General features: G+C 37.8%; 1 protein-coding gene across 1 annotated transcript; it reads right to left on the minus strand.

Moving 5' to 3' along the window:
• Nucleotides 1-491: 491 nt before the first annotated feature.
• On the minus strand, nucleotides 492-11,091 carry LOC142985638 (uncharacterized). Its single transcript, XM_076133924.1, has 13 exons — nucleotides 10,648-11,091; nucleotides 10,033-10,164; nucleotides 9,320-9,467; nucleotides 8,484-8,651; nucleotides 7,866-8,038; nucleotides 6,584-6,714; nucleotides 5,768-5,842; nucleotides 5,179-5,314; nucleotides 4,231-4,361; nucleotides 3,450-3,585; nucleotides 2,812-2,925; nucleotides 1,435-1,632; nucleotides 492-695 (listed from the first exon to the last, which is right to left on the minus strand). Exons 1-13 carry the CDS (start codon nucleotides 10,753-10,755, stop codon nucleotides 525-527), a joined length of 1,821 nt encoding a protein of 606 aa, XP_075990039.1. The 5' UTR covers nucleotides 10,756-11,091; the 3' UTR covers nucleotides 492-524.
• Nucleotides 11,092-11,572: the final 481 nt, after the last annotated feature.

An 11,572-nucleotide genomic window follows, 5' to 3' on the forward strand; every position in this document is an offset into this window, starting at 1 on the left:
AAATAGTTGTTAATTTTTTTTTAATTTGAATAATTAATGAGAACTTTTATTTGGTTACCTACAAGAATTTACCACGGAATAACAAATTTACATTTCTACTTACGTAGTGTTGCCAATTGAAAAAAATATGACTGCTGATATTTTTCCAAACTTGACCCGATAAGATTTTATGCTCGTTTCAAGGCTTATGGATAACCGTTCTCTGACTTATTAGATAGATAAAGTCAAAAGTTTCTACAACTTAGGTCGTAGAGAGCCTTATCATGTACGATATAACAAGACTTTTATTAATAATTCTATGTATTTCCAAAGTAAAGTATCTGCATCAAACAGGTCACCGTCAGCTGTATAAGTCGAGTCACTGATGTTCTACATTCTGTATGTTGTATACCTCCAGCCGCGAACCTTGCATTCAAGACTCTACTAAGTTGTTAGACAATATTATAATTGCATATTCGAGTTTAGCAGATTTATTTCAAATAAAACAGCGATTCATAATAAAAATGTCTTTGTTTATTACAAAATTAATTGCCATCTTCAATCTGTATTTCAATTTCGATCTTTTGTTGCGTCTTCTTACGATTATTGGCGGGAAGTTTGAGGTGAACTGTTCTAACGTGAAGTTTCACTGAGTTTGACTGACTGAAGGTTCTAGAACAAAACTGGCAGGAATACGGCTTGTCACCTGTGTGGACCTGTGGAGAAAGATTAATTTTATTTATTTATTTATGAGCAAGTAAGCAAACTTTACACAAGACAGTAAGGCTCAGTTAATTTTGTGTCAAATAACTACTACCCTAGTGTCTTAGATCTACTTTAATGACTGTATTGACCATGTAAGATACAATTTCATACATCTGCTATGGCATATGATTCTACTTAAGACACTTGCCTTTACTGTCTAACCTAACCCTCGGATTCTGTTGGTCTATATGGTAATTTTAGACACTAAATTGACCCTATTGACTGAATAACAAAGCTATTTTTGACATTAACCCTACTATCTTATCTTACCCTAGGGTAAAATTGGTTTTTATGGTCATTTTTGTCCCTAAATATACCCCTATGACCGTAAAATACAGTCAAATGACACTTTTACCCAGACTGATGAAGTTTACCCTACTGTTTTATCTTACCCTAGGGGTCAAATTGGCCATAGTTAAACGGAAAGGATCCAACCCACACTATTAAAACACTCCTTGAAGTTAAAATTTTAATATCAAGAAAACAATCCAAGTAAAATTCAAACCCACCATGAAGTTATAGTCCTGAGTTAGTCCCCAAAGTTAAAGTGGAGAATCAATGACGGAATACGATCTGAACTTTAAAGTTAAATATCTCGAAACTACGTCTGTGTGGGTTGGATCGTTTCCGTTTAACTATGGACAATTGATCCTAAAATTACTCACTATAGGGTCTTTATGGCCTACTCACCCTATAATGTCTATTGAGCGCAGGTTTCTGCGTGAACCGTTTCCCGCACACGGCACACACGTAAGGTTTCTCGCCCGTATGCGTGCGTGTGTGTATACGCAGTTGGTTGCTGTCTGAGAAGTGCTTGCCGCATGTGTTGCAGGAGTAGGGCCGCTCGCCTGTGTGAGTGCGCTGGTGATATTTTAGACGGGCGTTTGACTGCAAACACATAAATATTATCTGAAAAAATGTATATCTATCAGTCTAGCCTTTATTTCAAATTATGTTGGAGTCGGCTTCCAGTCTCACCGGATGCAGCTGAATACCAGTGTTTTACATGCAGCGACTGTCTATCGAGACTCCCCAACACAGTTACCTGTGTTATAACAGGATGCTCGGTAACACTGGTTGTAAGACTGTCAAGCTGCTGACTACTGTTAACGAGTGTCAAAGATCTTTGATAATGACAGCCGGGACCCACAATTTAACGTGCCTTTCGAAACACGGAGGAACATAATAATATAAGATGGTCACTCATTTACAGAATAAGCTCGGCAAGCGTAGCTTAACCTCAGAGATCGATCCGCGCGGCTGTAGTTAACTAAGCCTTACTCAATATGTCGTATTTCTGTACTAAAATGTGTTTAAGGGCGCGTTCCTACTATGTCGTAACGATTATTTTTTCGTTGGACAACTGTCGTCTCTAGCTGTTCCCATTATAACGATTGTTTGTCGTCAAAAAAAATTATCGTTTAGTGACCGTCGTATCTAGCCGTCCCCACTGTCACGATAATCTGTCGTCACTGCAAAAAATGTTGTAGACGACAGTAAGTCGTGTCGTTCTATATGTGAACACCTCCATTTAAACATATAAGCTACGACACTTAAAACTACACGATTATCTGTCGTCACGACATAGTGGGAACGCGCCCTGAGACATATCGTAAAGAGTAGCTTATTTGGCTGATAGTCAAATACCATGTTTAACTGCACGTTTGGCGCAGTGGTTAAAGTGGTCACCTCGCCGTAATAACCGTATCCATATAAGTATGTATTTAGAAGTATATAAGTACTATGTTTATCAGTTATCTGGTTACAGTACAAGCTCTGCTTAGTTTGGAATCAAATGACCGTGTGTGAGTTGTCCAATGATATTTATCCATACTAATATTATAAATGCGAAAGTAACTCTGTCTGTCTGTTACTCAATCACGCCTAAACTAGTGAACCAATTAGCATGAAATTTGGTATGGAGATATTTTGATACCTGAGAAAGGACATAGGCTACTTTTTACCCCGGGAAAATGTCGCATCCCTATGGGAAAATTCAGGTGGCGGACGAAGTCGCGGGTAAAAGCTAGTTTATTATAATTTATTTATATTGTTTAAGTTACTCACCGTACAATGTATCCCACAAACTTCGCACACAATATTCTTATTATATTTCAAACCTAAATGAATTCTATTTATGTGAGCTTGTAGTTTAGAACGACTCTTGTATTTCTGACCACACTGAAACAATAATATAATCTATATAGTCAAAGTAAAGGATCTCCCTAAATCAGAGAGAGGGGGAGTTAAGTTGTGGGAGGGGAGGGGGTCTTTAAGTTGTGTGTGAGAAATGGGGGGGGGGGGGTAGTGTCGTTGGTGGTTATCATGGTTAAGGGAGTTTTGGGGGGGGTTTAAATATTGTGACGAGGGGGGGAAGTACTTGCTGTTGCTTGCGCTGTGTTCTTGTGGGGGGGAGGGGGGGAGCTACCCTACCTGTGTACAGTGACAGTGTAATTTGTCGGACACATGTGTCACAGCTGAGTTAGGGGGAGGGGGCGGGGGGTTATCATGTTTAAAGGAATTTGGGGGGGGTCGTGTTGTGGGAGACTTTAGCAAGTTTGTGGGGTTTACAATCTTGGGGAGGGGGGGGGGGGGGGCGGTTGATGGGCGGGGGTTGTCATGTTGGGGAGGAGGGAGGGGGGGAAGGGTGGGGGTATAAATCACGTTCTCCCGTTTAAGACAACTAATAGTAATATATTACTGACCTGTGGACAGTGACAGTGCAGTTTGTCGGCCACGTGTGTTACAGGTCGCTTCAGTTTCAGGCTCCGGCAGTGCTCCTTCAGGTGCACGGCGAGAGTGTCGCCGCGACCGCGCCACCCGCAGATACTGCACTCAGTGCTGGGGGGGGGGAAAAATATTACGAAAAATCCATACTAATATTACTAATGCGAAAGTAACTCTGTGTCTGTCTGTCTGCTACTCAATCACGCCTAAACTACTGAACCAATTTGCATGAAATTTGGTATGGAGATATTCTGATACCCGAGAAAGGACATAGGTTACTTTTTACCCCGGGAAAATGACGCATTCCCATGGGAAAATTCAGGCGGGTAAAAGCTAGTGAGTAATAAGTAACTACATGTAAAATACTGGTATTCAGCTGCATCCGGTGAGACTGGAAGCCGACTCCAACATAGTTGGAAGAAAGGATAGTTTGATGATGGATCAATATAAACTGTGATTGCTAAGGCTTAACCTACCCCATGGGTTCCCAATCTTTAGGCTTCAGCTGACCCGCGCAACTTCGCTTGCGTCACATAAGAGAGAATGGGTCATAATTTTCCCTGTTTTTGTAACATTTTTTACTGGTACTCTGTTCCTATTAGTAGTAGCGTGATGATATATAGCCTATAGCCTTCCTCGATAAATGGTCTATCTAACACTGAAAGAATTTTTCAAATCGGACCAGTAGTACCTGAGATTAGCGCGTCCAAACAAACATAATCTTCAGCTTTATAATATTAGTATTTTAGTATAGATTACCTGGATTCATTCTTGAGCGTATGTTTAACAGAATACAATATATGTCTCTTCCAAGCGTCTTTCGTATAGAACTGTATATCACAGTCGTTGCAGTAACGATCTGACGCCGGCTCGTCTGCGCTCTCCTTTATCTGAAACATTTATATTATTAGTAGTGAGGGAGGGAGGGAGGGAGGGAGGGAGGGAGTGAGTGAGTGAGTGAGTGAGTGAACTAATTGTTGAAAGAATGAGTAAGTAAAAATAAGTGATTGAGTGAATGAATAATTAAAATAATGATTGAGTGAATGATTGATAAAGAGAGAGTAAATGATTGAATGGCTAATTGAGTGGATGACAGAACGAGTGAGTGGGTGAGTGAGTGAATGATTAAACAAATGATTTAAAGAAAGAGTTAGTGAATGATTGATATAGAAAGTGAATGAATGATTGCATGACTAATTAAGTGGATGAGAGAACGAGTGAGTGGGTGAACGAGTGACTGACTGAACGAGAGAGTGAGTGAGTGAATGAGTCAAGAATGAGTGACTGAAGAATGACCGACAGTGAGTGAGTGGATGAATGATTGACTAAATGAGTGTTTGAGTGAGTGAATGACTGAATGCGTCATTGATTGAATGAGTGAGTAAGTGTTTGTATTGATACATATTGTGATATTTTCAGCAGTATATTTAACTTACAATCTCGCCATTGTTATGCGTTTTACTCTTATGCATCATAAGTCCATGTTTACCCACGAAGCTCTCGCCGCATATGTTACACACATGCTCAGTGGGATGTATAGAGTGAGTGAGTGACTGTGTGAGGGAGAGAGTGAGTGGATGAATGATTGACTAAATGAGTGTTTGAGTGAGTGACTGAATGAGTGCGTCATTGATTGAATGAGTGAGTAAGTGATAATTGTTTGTATTGATACATATTGTGATATTTTCAGCAGTATATTTAACTTACAAGCTCGCCATTGTTATGCGTTTTACTCTTATGCATCATAAGTCCATGTTTACCGACGAAGCTCTCTCCGCATATGTTACACACATGCTCAGTAGGATGTCGCTTACGCATATGCGAGAGATATGATGTCGGCTTTCTGAAATACAAACATATTCTATACAAATATATAAAAAATCACGCCTTGTTCCCATAGGGGTAGGTAGCCACCAAAGAACGCCACTTGCTACGATCCTTATAACCTAAAAACCATTAAAAGAAATATTAACCCATTACTGTCCCACTGCTGGGCAAGGGTTTCCTCCCGTAATGAGGGAGGGGTTAGGCCTTGAGTCCACCACGCTGGCCAAGTGCGGGTTGGGGACTTTGCATGCCCCCAATAAAGGTATTAAACAAATTTTAGACATGCAAGGTTTCCTCACGATGTTTTCCTTCACCGTTGGAGCATGTGATAATTAACGCATAACTTGGAAAAGTCATTGGTGTGTTGCCTCGGGTTCGAACCTGCGATCACTTGCGTGGGAGGTGTCAACTTATACTACTCGGCTATCACTGAAGACCGTATAGAAGATTTTTTTATTTTCATACTTACTTGAACTTGTGACTGCACAGTTGACATTCGTACGTATAACCGTTGTGCCATTTCTCGTGAACCCTCGCTTGATTACTGAAAAAAAACAATTAAAAGAATATTTAAAGGGTTATGTGGTGATTCCACTAAAAAACCTTTTTGAGGCGCCCATAGCCAGTTGCGCTCACCGGTCGGTAAACAATCTGTGGATTAAGCAACCCTTGGCGCGGTCATTGCATAGATGGGTGACCGCATAGTGGTATTTGAACTGGGAGTAAAAAGTCGATCCCGACTGTAGTCTACTAAGATAACAGTCGTTAAGCCATGTCAAAGGTCTCTCGGGCGGCTTGAACAACTTTGACACTAGGTTGACCACTAACCATACGACAAACAAACAAACAACTAAAAAACCACCCCGGTCGCCGAACTGTCGTGTCAATCTAAAAACCTGTAAGACGACATACAGTGCCTTTTACTGAACAGAGTCCAATCAATTTCTATAAGACAGTTTAGTATTAGTGATCAACTATTTTATAATTTTCACTCTTATTTATAAGACTAGCTGACCCGCGCAACTTCGCTTGCGTCACATAAGAGAGAATGGGTTATAATTTTCCCCGTTTTTGTAACATTTTTCGTTGCTACTCCGCTCCTAGTGGCCGTAGCGTGATGTTATACAGCCTAAAGCCTTCCTCAAAAATGGTCTATCTAACACTGAAATAATTTTTCAAATCGCACCAGTAGTTACTGAGTAATCCTGAGGTATAACAGACAAGAAAACTCTTCAGCTTTATAATATTAGTATAGATAGTTAGAAGAAAGGCTGATATTACTCACGCAGTATGTGTCGTGTGTCCACACTTATTACACCGGAACAGTCTCGAGTGAGCGCTACTCACGTGAGTACGCAAATGTTGCTTACTGCGGTAACGCATATGGCATATCTCGCACGCGTAACAACCACTACGCTGTAAGAAATAAAACATCTTTATTAAATACAGTGGAAAACATAAAAGATCATGAAATAACTATATCAAGTATAGAAAATTAATATATTGTAAAAGATATATAAATTTATTAATTTAATCCTTTAATAAGGAAGATATTATATTTATTTATTTTACTAGCTGACCCGCGCAATTTCGCTTGCGTTACATAAGCGTTAAAAATTTTCCCCGTTTTTGTAACATTTTTCACTGGTACTCTGCTCCTATTGGTAGTAGCGTGATGATATATAGCCTATAGCCTTCCTCGATAAATGGACTATCTAAAACTGAAATAATTTTTCAAATCAGGCCAGTAGTTCCTGAGATTAGCGCGTTCAAACAAACAAACAAACTCTTCAGCTTTATAATATTATTATTAATTATTAATATTATTAATTATTAATTAATAAATATAGATTAATAATTTATTAATTTAATCCATGAATAAGGTACCTAGTTATTATATTTATTTATTTGATATTTGATTTTAATATGGAAGTAATGATAGCCGAGTGGTATAAGTTGGTACCTCTCACGCAAGTGGTCGACGGTTCAAACCCGAGGCAACACACAATTTTTTTTTTTTTAACTTTTATTCATATAATACATCACATTATAAAATACATACAAAAATCGCCAAACTGTCAACCAGTTTGTTGGCGATAATGGCCTTCTTTAATTTACAATTATTATTATATAAATATTATTACTTATCGACTATAATATATACGTTATTTTTCTTTATATAAATCTAAAATAATGACTAACTACACACACTACCATGCAATTGACATTTGTCTATACACATACTTAGATATAGAGTACCGTTTTATAAATTGACTGAGGTCTTACTGAATGTCATACAATTTTATATCAAACTAGCTTTTGCCCGCGATTTCGTCCGCCTGGTTTGTGAGTCAGAACAGAATTCTCATACAAACTTTCATCCCTATTTTATACACTTAGGGGTAGAATTGATCAAAATCCTTTCTTATCGGATGCCTACGTCATAACATGTACCTGCATGTCAAATGTCAGCTCGATCCGTCCAGTGGTTTGTGCTGTGCGTTGATAGATCACTATGTCAGTCAGTCACCTTTGAGTTATTTAGTTAAAAGGGCTTTTTTACTTACCTCATCGTGTTTCAACTTATGATTCATATAAGCATTCTCATCTACAAATCCTTTATAACATAATTCACATTTGAACGGTGACAGAGTATAGTTCAACGACTTGCACCGAGCTCGCAGGTTCGATTCTTGTTCCTCTCTCGTTAGAATTATCTCGTGGGCATCTATTATTAGTGCTGAAAATTGTATTAATATTGGTCAAGCAGTTATGGTTAGGTCGTTTTTTTAAGGGGGGGTTATGGAGGTGTCAAGTTGAGAAATTTGATAATGGGGATTTTGAGAGACGTTAATAATGGAGGGGGGGGGGGTGCAAAATATTGGGAGGAGGAATATGGGGGTGGGTAGATAATGGGGGGTTATTTTATGAGGAGTACATAATGGAATGGGGAGTGTTGAAGGGTGTTGTAATAGGGTTGTATGGGTTGCGGGGAGATAATCTTGATAGGGGTAAATAATGAAGGGGGGGGTGTTGAAGTAATGGAGGGGGGTGATAAGCGGTGTAAAAATAAAGGTAGGGGGTATTGTGAAAAGAAAATAGAAAATTAAGAAATGCTTTTCTTCAAAGGTACATTTTGGAAATTAATTCTTATTTATATACAATTATATTATATAGGTACTTACGTTTAACATCATCTTTCTCCTTCTTTCTCACTCTAACTCTCTTCTTCTTCACTCTGGGCTCAGTCTTGATCAATTTAAGAGGAATATCGTCTTCTGGGTCAGAAGATTGCGTGTTATCATTGTTATCAAACTCTATACTATTCTGTTCTGTACTTTCATGTGCTATAGCTGAAAAAAAAAGTTCATTCGTTCATCGTATGGTTAGTGGTCAACCTAGTGTCAAAGTTGTTCAAGCCTGAAGGCCTTTGACGTGGCTTAACGACTGTTATCTTAGTAGACAACAACCGGGACCGACGTTTTACGTGCCCTCCGAAGCACGGAGACGTCCAATACACATACCATTATGCGGTCACCTATCTATGTAATGACCGCGCCAAGGTTTGCTTAACCCACAGATCGTTTACCAACTGGTGAGCAGATCTGTAATAGCCAAGTGGTATAAGTTGGTACATCCCAAAAAAATTGTCCCGTCGGGAAGCCGTGGGTTCGAATCCCACACGGAGAAATTATTTGTGCGAACCACAAATAGTTGTTTCGGGTCAGCTTGTATTTTGAGTCCGTTGTTTGTATCTAATATATAAAATTCTCGCGTCACAGTTTTCGTTACCGTACTCCTCCGAAACGGTTTGACCGATAATCATGAAACTTTGTGAGCATATTGAGTAGGTCTGAGAATCGGCCAACATCTATTTTTCATGACCCTAAGTGAAACTTTTTTTTTTAATTTTTATGGCATAACAACGTTTGCCGGGTATAAGTCCCCGCGACTCTACAGCAATTCTTAGTGCGGGAGTTGTCTTTTTAATAAATAAGAAGAAAAATAAAAATGAAATTACCTTGATTATGTTCTATTTTAACTGGTAGAGATTTTATTTCTTCTTTCTTAACAACTTCGGTTTCTTCTACATCAGCCGTTATGTCCCAGTTGACGACTGGACTTATAACTAACTTGCTGGCTAATGAGTACACTTGAAGAGGTTTCAACTGAAAACATACATACGTCACACATCATCGTCATATCGTATGGTTAGTGGTCAACCTAGTGTCAAAGTGGTTCAAATCGCACGAAGGTCTTTGACTGTTATCTTTATAGACAGAACTGACTTTTTTATTCTCCGAAACACGGAGACGCCCGGTTTTAATACTACAAAGAGGTCACCCATCCATGGAATAACCTTGTCACAGATTACAGTATGTTTTTATATGGAAACTTGTTGTGCTGATAGTACTCAACATAGGATAAGGACAAGATAAAGAAGAAGAAAGGATTCCTAAGAGGGCATTCTCACTGCCTCCGTGGCTAGGTCGCCACGCTGCTTCCATTGCGTCGGGAGGTCGTGAGTTCGTTTCCCCCACAGAACCATTACTCCTTTGTGCAATCTACAAATAATTGTTTAGGGTCTGGTCTTACTATGTGACCGTTGTTTGTATGAATGTTGGTAAAAGTGCCCGCGACACAAGAGCAATTCTTAGTGTGGGGTGTTGTCTTTTAATATAATCGTACTAAGTGTACTATAGATCAATATTTATCATTAAGATGGTTTCATACCTCATGTCCACCGAGCAGCTGTGTGAACAGCATCTCACTCCTTAAACAGTTCTGTCTTAACTCATAACAGCTTTGAAGACGTGAGCAGCAAATGAAACATACTACTGTTGGCTTATTGTCTTCGGTTTCCAACTGGAAAGTAATAAGAGTAAATTATCAGTTTAATAGTAAGTAAATGACTACATGGAATTAGAATATGAGGTATAATATCAGTTTTAGAATAATTACAATCTATACTAATATTATAAATAGTTTCCATTTGTGGATGTAAATGGTGATGGTGCGAAGGGACTCCTTTTAAAGACATACACAGATTATATCATCATACAAAAAGGTCAAGTGTGTAGTACTCATAGCCGGCGGTCCAGTATAACAAAATTTATGTTTGTGAATGTAGCTAGGGAAGTATGTAAGGATCCAAGTGGCATTATTTTGTCTCTGTTAGAACTAGAGCAAAGCCAAAAACATCTCGCATTATGAAAGATTTGTGCCTAGCAATAGGTCAGCATAAAATCTATTTTAATAAAATGTTTACTTTTAAGTAGAACTTAAACTTTCGTGAACTACTCTAACAAAAAAACTAATTTAAAAAAGGTTTATACCAAGTAGACTTACAGGTACGTCAGTTAGCTTTTCAAATATCTCTTGAAGATGCGTATTTAATATTATTTGTTGGCGCACATCGGCTGCTAAACAAATCCGACACATTTGAAGCTTCTCCATATTTCCTCACTTTTACACTAATATATACACGTATATTTCATTTATAACACTTAAAAATAACTAGAGGCAAGCGATCAAACCCATTAAATAAATAAAAAAAAAATTTAAAAAAACTAGGGGCAAACGCTTTTATCTGTTTTTGACCGAGTTTTTATAATTTTTCCCTAAAATTATGGTTTTATCGATTTATTATTGACATTATAAATTCATTGATTTTTTATGACGATAAGTCATGAATTTACGTGTAAAATAGTTAACGGGGTGTATTTTTCATCTTGTATATTTACGAAACTTAAGTTAGTTATAAAATAAACAAATATTATTTGGAAGAGCCGACCAAACAATTCTGAATTGACAATTCACAATATTGACATTTGATAATTAATATGTTTTAAATGCGTTCGAGCAAAATCGGTAGGTATTTTCTTTTTAATTTTATTTGTTGCATTTGTAGTAAGGCTTTTCAAATAAAAGCTCTTCTTGTTCAACTTATTAAAATAAACAGTGTTATTTATCAAATATCAAGTTAGTTATGTGGACGAATCAATGAACTATTTTGTCAATCATAGATTTTATAAATATGAACGCATATCTTTTTCCGTCTAGCGTCCTGTCAATGGACGCGGGTGTTACCACGGTAACTTTGTTGTTATTGAAATCACGATTCACGAAAGAAACTCGATTCACAATCATATAATCTCACCGAAGCTGTAAATTTTTATCACTACACACATACATGTATATATCCTTGTTTGTATATTTTATAACTATTTAACAAATATTGTTATAAATAAAATTAGAACCGTAACATCTTGAA

This window comes from Anticarsia gemmatalis, chromosome 30, assembly GCF_050436995.1.
Source record: "Anticarsia gemmatalis isolate Benzon Research Colony breed Stoneville strain chromosome 30, ilAntGemm2 primary, whole genome shotgun sequence".
NCBI lineage: Eukaryota > Metazoa > Arthropoda > Insecta > Lepidoptera > Erebidae > Anticarsia > Anticarsia gemmatalis.

Coding starts and splice junctions, on each gene's coding strand:
- LOC142985638 (XM_076133924.1), bottom strand. CDS start 10,755: ATGGAGAAGCTTCAAATGTGTCGGATTTGTTTAGCAGCCGATGTGCGC. Junction 6,715..7,865: donor ATAAGTTGAAACACGATGAG/GTAAGTAAAAAA, acceptor TATTTCTTACAG/CGTAGTGGTTGTTACGCGTG. Junction 5,843..6,583: donor GGACACACGACACATACTGC/GTGAGTAATATC, acceptor GTTTTTTTTCAG/TAATCAAGCGAGGGTTCACG.